Source organism: Aedes aegypti, chromosome 1, assembly GCF_002204515.2.
Source record: "Aedes aegypti strain LVP_AGWG chromosome 1, AaegL5.0 Primary Assembly, whole genome shotgun sequence".
Taxonomy (NCBI): domain Eukaryota; kingdom Metazoa; phylum Arthropoda; class Insecta; order Diptera; family Culicidae; genus Aedes; species Aedes aegypti.
This window is the reverse complement of record NC_035107.1, coordinates 155,125,327-155,139,533: the sequence shown is the minus strand read 5'-3', so window position 1 is coordinate 155,139,533 and position 14,207 is coordinate 155,125,327. Positions and strand designations below refer to the sequence as shown.

At 39.6% G+C, this 14,207-nt stretch overlaps 1 protein-coding gene across 2 annotated transcripts in view; it reads right to left on the bottom strand.

Moving 5' to 3' along the window:
* Positions 1 to 1,165: 1,165 nt before the first annotated feature.
* The window catches only part of LOC5578379 (regucalcin), a 40,041-nt gene continuing 26,999 nt past the window's right edge, over positions 1,166 to 14,207 (bottom strand). For both annotated transcript variants that reach the window (XM_021851676.1, XM_021851686.1), the window contains 2 exons: positions 2,074 to 2,212; positions 1,166 to 2,015 (listed from right to left, as the gene is read on the bottom strand). In XM_021851676.1, the coding sequence (XP_021707368.1) occupies positions 1,811 to 2,015; positions 2,074 to 2,212 (344 nt within the window). In that variant the 3' untranslated portion in view covers positions 1,166 to 1,810. The remainder of the gene's footprint in view (positions 2,016 to 2,073; positions 2,213 to 14,207) is intronic.

Here is a 14,207-nt window from a genome sequence, read left to right as displayed (position 1 = left end):
CCAGAAAGAAGAAGAAGATAAGAAAAAAAAATATAATATACCCCCTTAAAAATAAATGGAAATATCTGTGTCAAAAGCACTAACTCTAATGGAAAAACCACATCAATTGACTCATTACCTTACAAGTTGTTTAAGAAATGCAAGCTTTTCCTCCAAATCTACTAAATGAACTAAAGATAACATTTTTTTTACAATTCTCTTAATACCCCAATCCCTATAATATGCCCCACAACAAGTTCGCCCCGTGAATAGTGAACAGTATGCCTCACAACATAGGGGTTATATGGCCCAGGACTGTCAGCTGCTTATGCACGCTTAAAACTACTAAGGAACTTTTTCGGGAAATTGGCATCAAGAGTGGGGCATATCGCCCGGCAGCGGTGGGCATATTACCCGCGGATGAGAAGTTGTTGTAAAATGAATATTTCTGTAAATTTCCATTCTGTTGGAACATTCTAACTAACGAGTATCAGTTCATTAGTTCCAGCATCGACGATTCACCATTGGTTGCTGACAAAAATGCTGAAAACTGCGTGAAAAAGTACATCGTAATTCGACTTACTTACTTTTTGCATTATCTCTGTTTTGCTGCGCGTTACAACTTTCAAAAATTTCCATTAGTACAGTCTTGTGAATAGTAAGGATTCCCAGTCATTTTTAATTTTATTTTGAATCTGGTTTGTAAAATATCGAAGAGGGGCGTACTGCCCAGAGCTACCCTACTGATGGAAAATTTTTAATTTCACTTAGGCTTAAGTCAACCTTTTATCGGCGTTCGAAGGACGCGTCTATGATACATTGGTTTTAACTAGTATTTGAATCATAATTGATCTTTTATCATCATTTTTAATTTAAAATATTGAATAATGGCCAAATATTACATTTTCCATAGTCTTGATCTAGTTAGACAAAATATTGACATTATTAGGTAGCAGCGTTTAAGTATAATCTAATAAAGCTAAATAGAATGTATCAAAAATTTATACCCGGATTCTGGGTGGTTTTCGAGGCAGAGTGCATATTGTTTTCCTCTAAGGTTCACAACCACATCTGCACTAGGGCACCCATACCATTGAGCGTGATAACCACTATTAACCCAATAACCAGACCAGTAGAAAAGATAGGGACTATTTTCGAAGACGAAGAAGAGGAACCATTCAAAAAATCTCTTAGCGCATGCCTGTGTATTGACTTATCCACCGGTGTACTAAATTCATTCAGTCCAAGAATGATCTAATAGGCCAGGGGAAGTGGTTCACCTAGAGTGAATTTATAGCAGAGAAAAAGTAGATTTTGTATGGAAATTGACAGAAAAATGAATGACAAGTTCATCCACTTCTCCTGGCCTATCCACAGGTGTACTAAATTCACTTGGTCTGAGAATTCTGACATTTGAGCGGGGCACGCTCCTGTATGATCCCCACTTGATCTGGAACCGCTCTAGTGTCAAAATGCTTCGGGCGAGCTAATTTAGTACACCATAAGACCATGATCTTATCCACTGTTGTACTAAACTAACTCGATCGAAGAATTTTTATACTAGAGCGGGTTCAGATCACGTGGGGATCATACGAGAGCGTGCCCGCTCAAGTGTCACAATTCTCAGACCGGGTGAATTTAGTACACCTTTGGATTAGACCATTGTGGCACTACAGTGGGGTCAGAACACGTGGGGAGCTTACAAAAGCGTGCCCCGCTCAAGTGTCAAAATTATTGGTCTAAGTGAATTTAGTATCCCGGTGGATAAGAGCATATAGACTCTGGCAATATATTTATTAGTGTGTTGAACTGGGTTTCAAATATTTCCTTGTTAACTCAAGTCAACGCTGTACATTGGTGTTCCTTTCGCATTCAGGCCGGTGATCTTGAATAACGCACCTGCTGGAGGTGGTTGAGGTGTTTTAAATTCTTTAGCAGCAGTTGTCACGAAAAGAACATCAAGGTTAGGACCTCCGAAAGCAGCTGAAGTGACTTGTTCGCATGGCAGCTTTATTTCCAATTCGATTTTTCCATTCCTATGAGGATTGAGATTTTTAATATGCTAAAGAGAGAACAATGTTAGAAAATAGTTACCTGGGATTTATTTTGAAAACAGTTGAACCACCGAAGGTGGCCACATATAGGAAACCTTCCGTATCAATAGTCATTCCATCAGGCACAAAAGGTGGACGGGCTCCATCGACAGTGAAATCGATTACTTTTCTTTCATTTGCTACAGTTTGGAATAATTGTATAGATAGGGTAAAATATACTAACTGGAACTTAAACGTTAAATGTGTATTTTGTTTTAAATCATATTGAAGTCAAAGAAGCATGGCAATCCATATCAAATTTTAGGAGTATCCATAGTGTGACAAGCGTGTTTTCTTTCGGGCTTAAATTTTTTTCCGATCATAACAAAGCGAATTTCAGAGAATCCAATACTCGAAAATTTGATAGGGTAAGTGTACCAGTTATGGCCATAGTGGTTCCCTATTTCGCCATACGTGATAACTTGAATGTCTCCACATTTTGAAAAGTTTTGTGTGTTTTAGCAGTAAGATATAGGATATATCTTGATGTTAAAACATTCAAAATAATTGAAAATGTGAAAGTTATCGAAATAATGCATATGGCCAAATAGGGAACCACTATGGCTATAACTGGTACACTTTCCCTAAACATCGAAAACCAAATGCCGGTGGTTCGTTGAACATTTATCGATAGGTATCTCGGTAATCACCAGGATATCAGCTTTTGAATGGCTGGATCATTGAAGGTAACTCTTTCGGTACTCACAGCATCAAAACAGCGACGCCACTGTATTGGCGAGCAAAAGTGAGGTTAGGTTGCGAAAGTTTTTCAAATTTAAATGAATATTTACGGTTCTCTGTGCCTTAAGCTGCAAGATGCAGTAATCCCTATTCTAGAAGAGCGCCATCTACGCATTTTAGCTTTGCGTTACAACGTATATGGGATTTAACATAAGCCATTTTATGAAACTTTCGAATGACGTTTTCTGGCGGGCCGCTCATTGGGCGGTATGAATAAAAAGCGTTGAACTTTACTACATGTAGCATCTACTCAAAAACAAAATCCACAACGTTTACTACACTTTTGGTATGAATAAAAAACCTTTCGAACATGTAGTACCTACCAGAGTCTATGAATGGAGAGTTGCGCAAAGAGAACTGGCAACAAGTTCCCCAATCACTAATCATTTAATTATTCTGGCCACCTATTTTACTGTGTGCGCTTTCCAGTGACTTCACTCAAATGCGCTCTCAATTCGAATGTTTTTTTTACAAAGTCGCAAAGAACGAAATTGAAATTGATCTCTGGTTTTGTAATTATAAAGTAGTAACAATGAAATGTTTCATAGAGAATTTCAACAACACATACGACACACAGCATGAACTCGAAATTTTGATCTTTTTCGGTTTCCGCGCGACGAGCAACTGAAAAAAACAATGAATTTCTCTTAGCCGTTTGCCCTCTGGGAATTGACCGAAAACAGTCGCATCTGTAGCGTAAATCTGGGTTGAATAACTAATAGTTTTCAAACTATCCAATTTTGTAGAGTTTATTATATTTCAGTTGCATTTCAACTATGAAACGGAGCTATATGTTTCCACTGATGGAGAGAGATTACTTACACAACCGTTACATTACATGTAACAAGAAGGGGGTTCATTCACAAATTATAGGCCCTAAAGAGCAATTATTTTGTTACATCTTCGTATAACACCGTAACTTAATCTGTAGCAATATTTTTTTTTTATTTCGTCACGTTAACAATACTTCTCTCGCCCATAAACGTGTTTGTTTATTTTGCTCGATAGGTTGACGATTTGACGGTTCAATAGGTAGACTTGGTTTCAGTCTTCGCGCAACTCTCCATTCATCGACTCTGGTACCTAAATATTATGGATCCAACAAAAATAAGGACAAACATTTTTTTTTTCATATATTTTTTCTCAATCTCCAAGCGTTGCGACTAATATTTGAATAGTGCGCTGTGTTCATAAACATCGTAAGAATACAGCGCCACACATGTCATTATGACAATTATGTCGGGAATGAATCACACGTCGCGTGTCCCACACGCGCGTTCCGAATTGGTGGGCGCGCGACAATATCGTCGGAACGCGCGTGTGGGACACGCGACGTGTGACTCGTTCCCGACATAACTGTCATAATGACATGTGTGGCGCTGTATTCTTACGATGTTTATGAACACAGCGCACTATTCAAATATTAGTCGCGACGATTGGAGATTGAGAAAAAATATATAAAAAAAATATGTTTGTCCTTATTTCTATCGGATCCACAATACTACTTTCGAACATGAGCAATGACTGATGCTGCACGTTAAGCAAATTCTAATCAGAGTGCAGAGTGATGCTGCACGTTAAGAAAATTGCATTCAGAGTGACACTTAAAATCCATAAAATCATGCATATAAACCAAATTTGTCGCTTATGCACACGACAAATCATGTGAAAATATGAATATTACTACATTCTGGCTATACATCGCGTAATCGAGCATGGACACTAATTCATGTAAATTATGTAATTTTACAAGATTTGAAGCATAAATTTGCGATAAATCTAGCATTCCCTTTATGTGCATGTGAATTTTATAATGATTTGACAACATGGATTTTTCTGAAAAATCTGAAGGGATCTTGAGATTGTAGCAATTCTGGAATTATAAAGTTCCTAAAATTTTCAAGATTCCAGTACTGAGAATTTGAAGAGGAAGCGGTAGAATTTTGAGCTTCCTCTGTGAATTTAAAAAAAAAGCAGCATGTTGAACTCCGAGGATGGGATTCTTAGTATTTCTGTGGTATTCTCGTTATTGCGGTAGGTTTCCTGGTAATATCCCTGGAATTCTTAAAAAAAAAAACAATAAATTCTCTCCATAGTGGTTGAATTAAAGATTTCCTTTTACATTTTTACATTCAGACATTCAAAGGTTTATACTATAATTGAAGATTTCCTCTGAAATCTCAACGGAACTAGAAATCAAAGGGATCTAAAGTTTACAAGAATTTCAAAGATTCGGACCAGTTTGCAGGAATCTCACTGAAACCTCAGAGATTCTTACAGAAATACCGTCTTGAAGATACCCGAATAATTTCAAAAGATTAATAGCCAGATCAAATACCGGATTCACACGGATTAATAGCCAGATCAAACACCGAATTCCCAAAAGAATCCCAGAATTGTTATAACAAATCTAGAATGCCTATTACTATAGGGATTCCAGAATTCCAAAGGAAATCAAAGAATCTGGGATGTCAGAATTCTTACATAAAATTAAGAATTAGTTTATAATTAGCTGAAATCCATCCGATATCCGAGAATTGCTGAGAAACAACATAATTATCGTAATGTCAGATTGAACATAATTATCGTAATGAGTATCTTCGTACTTGCCATACGATATTCACATGCAAAATGGTCAATTGACATTGAAAGCTCTCAGTTAAAAACTGTTTAAGCTGAGAATCAGGATCTGTCCCAATTGGGACGTAACGTTAGAAAGAATTCCAGATCTCTCAAATAAATTCAATGGGGGTCAAAAAAGTTGAAATTTAGCGTGATACAATTTGTGTACCACCCCTAATACCGGGGAGAGTCATCAAATGACAAATACTTTCGAGCAATTTACTGAAATCTTTGAGATTGTTCTAGAAAATTCGGAAAAAATACCTTAGTTGTTTTGTTGCATTGGCAATTGTAACCGCGTAACAGTCACATTGAGATTATACATGAGTCTCATAATGCAGTAGCAACGAAATTACTATCAGAATTATTTTCTGACTATTCACCCAATATGCGATATGAGTTGTGCAAAATTTCAGCCTCAAAAAAGCACTTTTGAATTCTTAGTGGTTTTTTGAAATTTTACTGTCCTCCCATACTGCAATAAAATGCAAAGGGCTCATTCACAAATTTCATAACGCTAAAGGGGGTGGGTGGGTGTCCTCATGATGTTACGGCGCATACAAAATTTGTACAATATTAATACAAAAAGCGTTACGAGGGGGTGAGTGGGTGTCAAAAATGGTCATATTCGGCGTTATGAAATATATGAATGAACCCTGAAAATATATGAATGAATCCCATTTACTCAATACTCCACTGCACTGTGACGTCACGCATCAATTTTGACAGGTACTGGTCCTGTTGTTTACAGTTTGGACTTAGTACTTTTTTCGAATCATTCTTAATTTTGTGAAAGTTTGCTGCGAGGAGAGGTCAAATCCACTGCAGATACCAACGGATCGTATTATTCTATCTTCCTACCGTGGAAAATCGTCACCATCAGCATGCTGGTGATAGAAATGCGAAGATGAAAAAATGATGGAAAAAACGACTAAGTCCGAAACGTAAACAACAGGACCAGCAGCTGTCGAATAAGTGAGGTTAGGCTCGTCATATGCAGCGCTCTATGCCCACTTTTGTCGAATGTTACAAATATGCAGTTATGGGCAGTGTAGTACTTACTACTATCGAACATGAGCGGTGACTGAAGCTGCACGTTATGAAATTTCCATTCAGAGTGCAGAGTGATTCTGCACGTTAAGAACAATCTTTTCAGAGTGACGCTTAAATTTAATACAATCATGCATATGAAGGAAATGCATGGAATCTAATGGTGCTGCAATTTGACCTCTGAAATCTCAACGGAACTAGAAATCAAAGGGATCTAAAATTTACAAGAATTTCAAAGATTCGGACCAGTTTGCAGGAATCTCACTGAAACCTCAGAGATTCTTACAGAAATACCGTCTTGAAGATACCCGAATAATTTCAAAAGATTAATAGCCAGATCAAATACCGGATTCACAATATTCCCAAAAGAATCCCACGTTTCGAACGGTCGTGTTCGATAAGGAAATCCACCCACAATAGTATCCTTGGAATTTATAGCACTTAGAATGTAGAGATTTTTATGGGAATTGTAGTGATTCCATTAGTAGTCGTTAAAATTCAATGAGGATGTCTCCTAAAACACCAGGGTTCCCTTTGAAATTATTAAAATTGTTATTGTGGGTGGATTTCCTTATCGAACACGACCGTTCGAAACGGTCGTGCCTGAACAGTCGTAAAAATAGTCGCTTTTTGCCTTCACAGCTGACTTCACTCTAAAATATTGCAAAATTGATAAGTCAGCCACGTGCTCTTTTGGTCACTCTTTCACTTTTCTCCGGTTTCTCTTTCTTTTTTCGATACAATTAGATTTGTTTTGGCGGGCAAGGTGAGGTAAACGAGGTAATTAATGCAGACCAAGGGTGATTTTTGGTAAGGTGTACTGCAAAACGACGGTTCAAATAGGAAGCAGAACCGACCTTTGACTCCAGTAGTCTAGGAAAATCATAATAATAAATAAATTAAAAAAGGTAGCATTTACTGCAAAGCTACTGATAGTTAGCTTCAGAGGTTGCTACTTATGCTTTGAGATTGCGGAACTGAATGGAATAATTTATTTTGCGTAAAAATCATGGGAAAACGATATGAGTTTGAGGAAGGTATACTTGGGTACTTTGGGATTCCGATAGGGATGTCGGATTTTTAATGATAATTTTGTAATTTTTAAAGCCATTCTAGGAATATTGCGGAAATATTAGAAATCTGGTAAAAACTCTAGAATTCGGGTGGGAGTGGGATTCCGGTTATTAATCTCTTGGAATTGTGTGGATATCTTTGAGACGGTATTTCTATAAGAATCTATGAGATTTAGGTGGGATTCCTGCGAATTATTGTGTGAATATTTGGAATTCTGAAAATCAATCTTTGTAAGATTCCGTTGGATTTTCAAAGCAAAGCTTTAATATAAACCTTTTGAATGCGGTAAATATTTTCTAGATTCCAATGGGATTTTTTGTGAAATCGATAAGAATTTTAATAATTTTAAAGGGAACCCTGGTGTTTTATGGGGAGATCCTCATTGAATTCTAACGACTACCATCACAGTCACTACAATTCCCATAAATAAAAACTTTTCAGTTTACATTCTAGAAATCCCAAGGATACTATCAGAAACTCTACCGAAATAACGAGAATATCATAGAAACGCTTAGAATTTCCGGAATTCAACATGCTGTTAAGAAAACATACGGGGAGCATCAGAATTCTTCCGCAATTTCACCAGAATCTTCCTAGTTTGATAGCTGTAATCTCAAGATCTCTTCATAGATTTTAAGTTAAAATTCAAAAATTCGTCAATCACTGGCGTTGGCGAATACCGAAAACCATCTAGAAAATTCTTTGGTTTACCATCATCATAAAATCATACACGTAAAGAGAATACAAGACTAATCGCAAAATTACACTACAAATCTTGTCAAATTTCAACACATTCATGATTTTGTGCAAATTGTCGCGTTATCGATGGGATTCCATGTATTTGTATTAAATTTAAGCGTCACTCTAAATAGATTTGTTCTTACATGCAGAATCACTCTGCACTCTGAATGGAAATTTCTTAACGTGCAGCATCAGTCACTTCTACCCGGGGCTTGTTCATATATTTCATAACGCTAAAATTGGTTATTTTGGACACCCACCCACCCCTTGTAACGCTTTTTGTATTGATATTTTTCTATTTTTGTACGAACCGTAACAATGTAAGTACACCCACCCACCCCCTCCAGCGTTATGAAATTTGTGAATGGGCCCCCGTATGTACACTCTGAGACACGGGTAGTCACAGAATTACTAAATTTTAGTAATTTATGACTATTTTCTATCTGCCTCTCTTTCATTCTGCAGGGAATTTTATTCCTATTTGTAGAAATTCACACCAGAATGAAAAAGAGGCAGATAGAAAATAGTCATCAATGCATAAACTTTAGTAATTCTGTGACTATTTTTATTTCTGAGTGTAGTAAAAGCTCATGTTCGAAAGCAGTACGTACTGCATGTTCGAAAGGCTTTTTATTCATACCAAAAGTGTAGTAAACGTTGTGGATTTTGTTTTTGAGTAGATCCTACATGTAGCAACGCTTTTTATTCATACCACCCATATATATTCATATAGTTCAACGCTATTTATTCATACCACCCAATTCATTAAATAGTCCATTTTACGAAACGACAACACTGATGATATTGCTCTTATTTTCACACGTTACGACACCGCCTTCTGTCAAAATTTCATTCATAAAATAAGCGATAAGCTGTTCAAAAACGTCTCGTAAAATGGACTATGGAAAAACTTCCACCTAATGGCTGGTACGCTGTGCAAAAGGATAAGACAAGAAATGGTTAAGGAATGATTCTGTTACCGAAATTACTTGAGCTGTACGTTGCTGAGAAGTACAGCTGATTTCATAACTTCGGTAACGCTTGCCGTATGAATCGAATGGAGCTGTCACTTTTCCGTACGGAAAAATGTGCCGCTCAATTATTCCGCAAGTAAAAGTGACACTTCACTCATATTGGATCAGCTGCCAAGATTACTGTTGGGACCTTGGACAACCCTAATCAACAACTTCACCAACTGGGCTCACGGATGGCAGTGAAGCTGTCATCTCGTCGACGCCGTGACAGCACGCAACTATTGAGTCAGTTGAAAAAAAGCCTAGAAACCGCGAACATCTCATTTCCACCATTGTAATTTTATATCGTTAAATATATCCTTTTAATGTGTCATCAGTTTACGTGTCGCGTTTAATCACTCTCATTCCGAACGGCCACCTCGGATTCGCGTGACCGTAACAGTGGCGACTCGGGAAAGGTAATTTCAGTCGTGGAAAACGATCGAAAGTGTCACCAACGCGGAAAAGACGACGGCTCAGTATGGATGAAGAACATAACCACAATTCGGGGAATGATGCAGCAGGAGTCAGCGGACAACGTGGTCAGCAACCACCTGCAGGAGCATTCCATCTTCCCGGAGGACAGCAAAATCACCATCCGCAGCCAAACGTCGTCCATCATCCTCCTCCACTATCAGCTCCAAATCAGCAGCCGACATCCACCGAAGCGATTTTTGCCCACCTCTTCCAGCAAAAGCAGTTGGAGTGTTGAGCGTAGATTTGGTAGTGCAGCGCACCTGAGACGACTGCTGGAATTTTCGCAAATCATATAACTCGTGTTCGAATGCCAGCATCGCATTGCGAACATCCTTTTTGGGATTTCCTGAACTAGAAGACGGATATAAACAACCTAACCTCTGCAAACACTGAATCAAATCCATATCTTCTGAATCCACCGCAGCGGGTTTCTGGCTGTCTGGTTGAAAACTAGAAGTAATCGGAATCATCTGAACGTTTGGTGAGTTAGACGGAACGGTCAACAAATCTGCTATGAAAAAATCGCTTCCTACACTGTCGGTTCTTGGTCGTTCTCGCTTTTGGTAAAAGAACCGATTTAAAAGCTCTATGATTTTCTCAAGAAATGTCTGCAAAGTAGCTTCCCTTTTTTCATCCATGTATTGTCTCAATCTGGCTATTCTAACCCCTAAATGCAACAGAGATGATTGGCAACGCGTAGGGATAATTTTTGCACCGAGTAAATTATCTAGCGTATCATTGTATTTATCTACACACGTGGCATAATCAATTTCTGGATCTAACTCATATTTCACACTAACCGCAGCGCGCGATTCACGCTCTTGCTTCAAAGCCTCTCTGAGATTACCACGTTTTCTAACAATTTGCGCGCCTTCTTCGCAAACTATTCCTCGCACATGTAACTCATAATCGAGTTCGTCTTCGTTCAAGAAATCGACTCGTAGGTCACAAAAATGTGCCTCTAAGTCCTCCACACAAGTAATCGGGTTACTCCCTAAGCTAGCCATCGTTCGCAAATTATAGTACAAAGGAAACGCCAAAAGTTAGCTAATAATGTGACCAGTTGACCCGAAACACACCAAAGCTGATAAAAAATTTCTCTCTGCACAAACAAATTTTATTGAAAGACGAATCGCTGTTAAAGGATAAAAAGATGAGCAATCGCATCGGCCATGTGATTTATATATATATATTTTTTTTTGAGATCACGCCACCCGAAAACAAAAGGTGTTTTGGCTAGCTACTTTAGGTAGTTCTATTGTTTTGCCGTTTTGCTTTACTGATCAAACGGACTTTCCCATCACACAGAAAACTGCAAAATAAGATCGAATAACAATCTGATCACGAAAGACTGTTAAAGGAGGGTTCGTGAGTCTCCCCTAGTGCGAATAAAATTGTGCGGTGAAGCCACACAATTTGAGATTTACAATTTTACGAAGGATCGCCAATTAATACTGCCTGTGACGTCCCCACGTCTGTGGAGTGGACGTCCACACGTCCCAAACTAGCTCACCTGTTTCGCTCTTATCTCAGGGTCAAACAAACGCACTATTGGAGACTTACCTGTACCACTTTGCAACTGTCGCGAACAATACAAGCTGAAATCTAATTTTCGGCGCACACAAGAAGTAGTCGAAATTTACTCAAATCAAACCAAAATTACGTGGAACCTTTAGCTTTTATTGAAAATTAGCACTCTTGTGGAGGATTAATTATTAAATGCAAGCGTAAAAACGGAACTGACTCACTTTGCTCGTTGCTGTGCGTGATATCATCACCACGCGGTACCACTGGCCACGTTGCTTCACCGGTTCCCAACCGGACGGTGCTGGATGTCCTGTTTTCTCCGACTTACAACTGGCGGGCTGGAGCTTCCTGGGCTTCACCGGTTCCCGACGGACTCGACACTTGCTGGGCTTCACCGGTTTACAACCGGACTTCGGGCTTCACCTCGCAATGGAGGACTTTTGCGGTGATATGGTCGTTTGGTGACGGACGACCGTTGGCAAACACTGGATAGCGCACTGGGAGAGGAATTGACTATAGGGCTTAGTTCACTCGCGGCACCTTGCAATTACGGTCCTTTTTTTCCGCGGACAATCACTGTACCGACTCAAACTTGTGGACCGAAACGCGACATCTCACTGAACTACCGGCCTCAACGTTGGCGATTAGGAGGACCGGGGCTAGCTTGTAGCCTTACTAGGTTGCAAAATACGGCTTTTCCCTAGTAAAAGTTTCTAAGTTCGAGAACTAAACCACACTTTTAATTTTAACGCGCACTATTAACGCAAACTTTGTTAACGACTTTTAATTTCTAAACTGCCAAAATAACACCGACTTGTTATCCTCACTATCCAGGATCAAAGAGACCCTCCATGAGGTGCTGGGGCCCTTATATATCATCCTCCGACTCCAAATGATGAACAGGAATTCAAAAGAAATCGATCGTATGATCGATGGGAGAACCATGTCCCAAAGGCACGTTCTTTGTTGCTTTGGCGCCCGTAGTATTTGAGAACGCGATGTGCTGGTGTTGGTCTTGGCGCCCCCGATACAATTCGAGCAGTTCGTTCCATCCAACCGTGCTACCTAGCTATGTTCGAATTTCGAATTTGCCCTAGCTCCTAATTGGTAGACCGTTTTGAGAGAGCTCTCACTTGACGACACATCGACTCTTTTTGCCGTGTTGCCGGCATTTCCAATTTATTCGTTTTTTTTTTCGAAAAGCGGCGTGATGATCAATCCCAAAACGATAACCAGCTAAATTTAAATTAAATTAACGAAATTCGAATTTATGTTTTTACTTGATATTTATTTTTATATAATCCAAAATATTCTTGTGCGCCCAGTTTACATTTAACGACAATAACAATCATATATTTTTTTAAGGCAAAGCATGTACTGAAATATAAATTTCTGCTTTGTAAACTTCAGCGAAGGTTACAATTTCGACACGCAGTACGACCACAGCAGCCACGGTGTCAATTCTCAAGGACGTCTTCGCACGATTTGGTATGCCTGCAACGTTGGTGAGCGATAATGGACCGCAGTTTGCTAGTGCAACATTCCAAGCATTTTGCGCGGAAAACGGCATAGATCACCTCACCACTGCGCCCTTCCATCCACAATCTAACGGCCAAGCCGAAAGATTTGTGGACACGTTTAAGAGATCCATCAAAAAAATTCAGGAGGGAAGAGGAACAGTACGTGAAGCACTCAATACATTCCTAATTACCTACAGAAGCACACTAAACCCATCTGCTCCCGATGGCAAGTCGCCTGCAGAAAACATGTTCGGTCGTCCAATCCGGACGTGTATGGAGCTACTTCGTCCGCCTGCCAACCATTCATCGACGTACAACGAGGCCCACAAAGTGAAGCGAAGCTACCATCGAGATGATAAAGTCTTCGCGAAGCTCTACATCAACAACAACTGGCATTGGGCACCAGAAATTGTACTGGAAAAAGTTGGCAACGTAATGTACAATGTTTGGGTTGACAACCGAAGGCTCGTTCGATCTCACGTCAATCAATTGAAGGACCGGAATGAATCTGACCACCATATGAAGGCTCAACTTGAAAATCGTGTAAAACTGCCCATCAACATCTTGCTCGATGCGTGGAATCTACCCGTTCCACGATCACCAACCATTCCACCAAATCCGACGCCTTCAGTGGGAAAAATTCATCCTTCGTCGACTCCCAACGCAAGTGTTCATCTGCCGGTACAGTCACCGGAACTCCTATCGTCTTTATCAGCAATATCATCCGCTTCCTCGTCGAGCTCTGTGCAAGTCCAGGGCAGACTCCGCTACACCGGACTTTCAATCTGCCATTGAATCTCAACAAGAATCAGCTGCCCCGGCACCTCGCCGCTCTTCGCGTGCCCGAAGAGTGCCTCAGAGATTCCAGCCGTACCTCCGATATTAGAAAGGAGATGTTGGGACCTTGGCCAACCCTAATCAACAACTTCACCAACTGGGCTCACGGATGGCAGTGAAGCTGTCATCTCGTCGACGCCGTGACAGCACGCCAGTATTGAGTCAGTTGAAAAAAAGCCTAGAAACCGCGAACATCTCATTTCCGCCAGTGTAATTTTATATCGTTAAATATATCCTTTTAATGTGTCATCAGTTTACGTGTCGCGTTTAATCACTCTCATTCCGAACGGCCACCTCGGATTCGCGTGACCGTAACAATTACTTTGATAAATAAGATAAATTTTACTTTAGCGCTTTACGTGGTGCATACCATGCATTAGGCAGCATTTATAAATTACGCAACGCTCTAGGGAGAGTGGGGAGTAGGCTCAAGCGTTGCGACTCATACAAAAATTTAAAACTGTTTATACAAAAAGCGTTACGGAGGGGGGGAGGGTGTGAAAAATTCCTAATTTTAGCGTTACGTAATAAAT